Source organism: Fulmarus glacialis, unplaced genomic scaffold (genome assembly GCF_000690835.1).
Source record: "Fulmarus glacialis isolate BGI_N327 unplaced genomic scaffold, ASM69083v1 scaffold25211, whole genome shotgun sequence".
NCBI classification, from domain to species: domain Eukaryota; kingdom Metazoa; phylum Chordata; class Aves; order Procellariiformes; family Procellariidae; genus Fulmarus; species Fulmarus glacialis.
The window spans coordinates 989-1,488 of NW_009195024.1; the positions used below are offsets into that span (position 1 = coordinate 989).

General features: G+C 64.6%; 1 protein-coding gene across 1 annotated transcript in view; it reads right to left on the bottom strand.

Moving 5' to 3' along the window:
- Positions 1-354: 354 nt before the first annotated feature.
- The window catches only part of LRRC20 (leucine rich repeat containing 20), a gene marked incomplete at its 5' end in the record, with an annotated part of 5,136 nt that continues 4,990 nt past the window's right edge, over positions 355-500 (bottom strand). The window contains one exon of the mRNA XM_009587976.1: positions 355-489. Coding sequence (XP_009586271.1) covers positions 355-489 — 135 coding nt within the window. The remainder of the gene's footprint in view (positions 490-500) is intronic.

The window sequence follows — 500 nt, forward strand, 5'->3', positions numbered from 1 at the left end:
CAGCCGCAGGGATGTCCCCTGTCACCGGCCAGGTAGGAGGGACGCCGCCCAGCATCCAACTCCCCCCAGTTTTACCCAAACCTCGCACCCCGGCTCCGCTTCCTCCCCAAGCGCTGGCAAAACACAAAGCGGGAGATTCCCCGGCTCGGGAGCTGGCAGAGCCATCCCTTCGCAGAGGAGCCCCGCTGCTCGCTTTTTATTAAGGAAAAAAAAAAAAAAGAAAAAAAGAGGGACGGGCTGCCTCGCTGCGGGTTTGGGACAGAAATAGCGGCGAGGCAGGGACTGACCTAAGCCAAACCACTCTCGCAGGCAGTCGTCCCTCGGGAGAGCTCGCCCGGGCACCCCGAGACCCTCTCAGGCTTCGGGGACGGGCTCCTCCGGTGACAGCAGCAGGTCGAAGGGGACGAGGGGCCGGACGAGCAGCCGTACCTCGGGGCCGACGGGGTTCTCCCGCAGGTTGAGGCTCCGCAGCGATGCCATGGCGGCCAGCTTCTCCACCG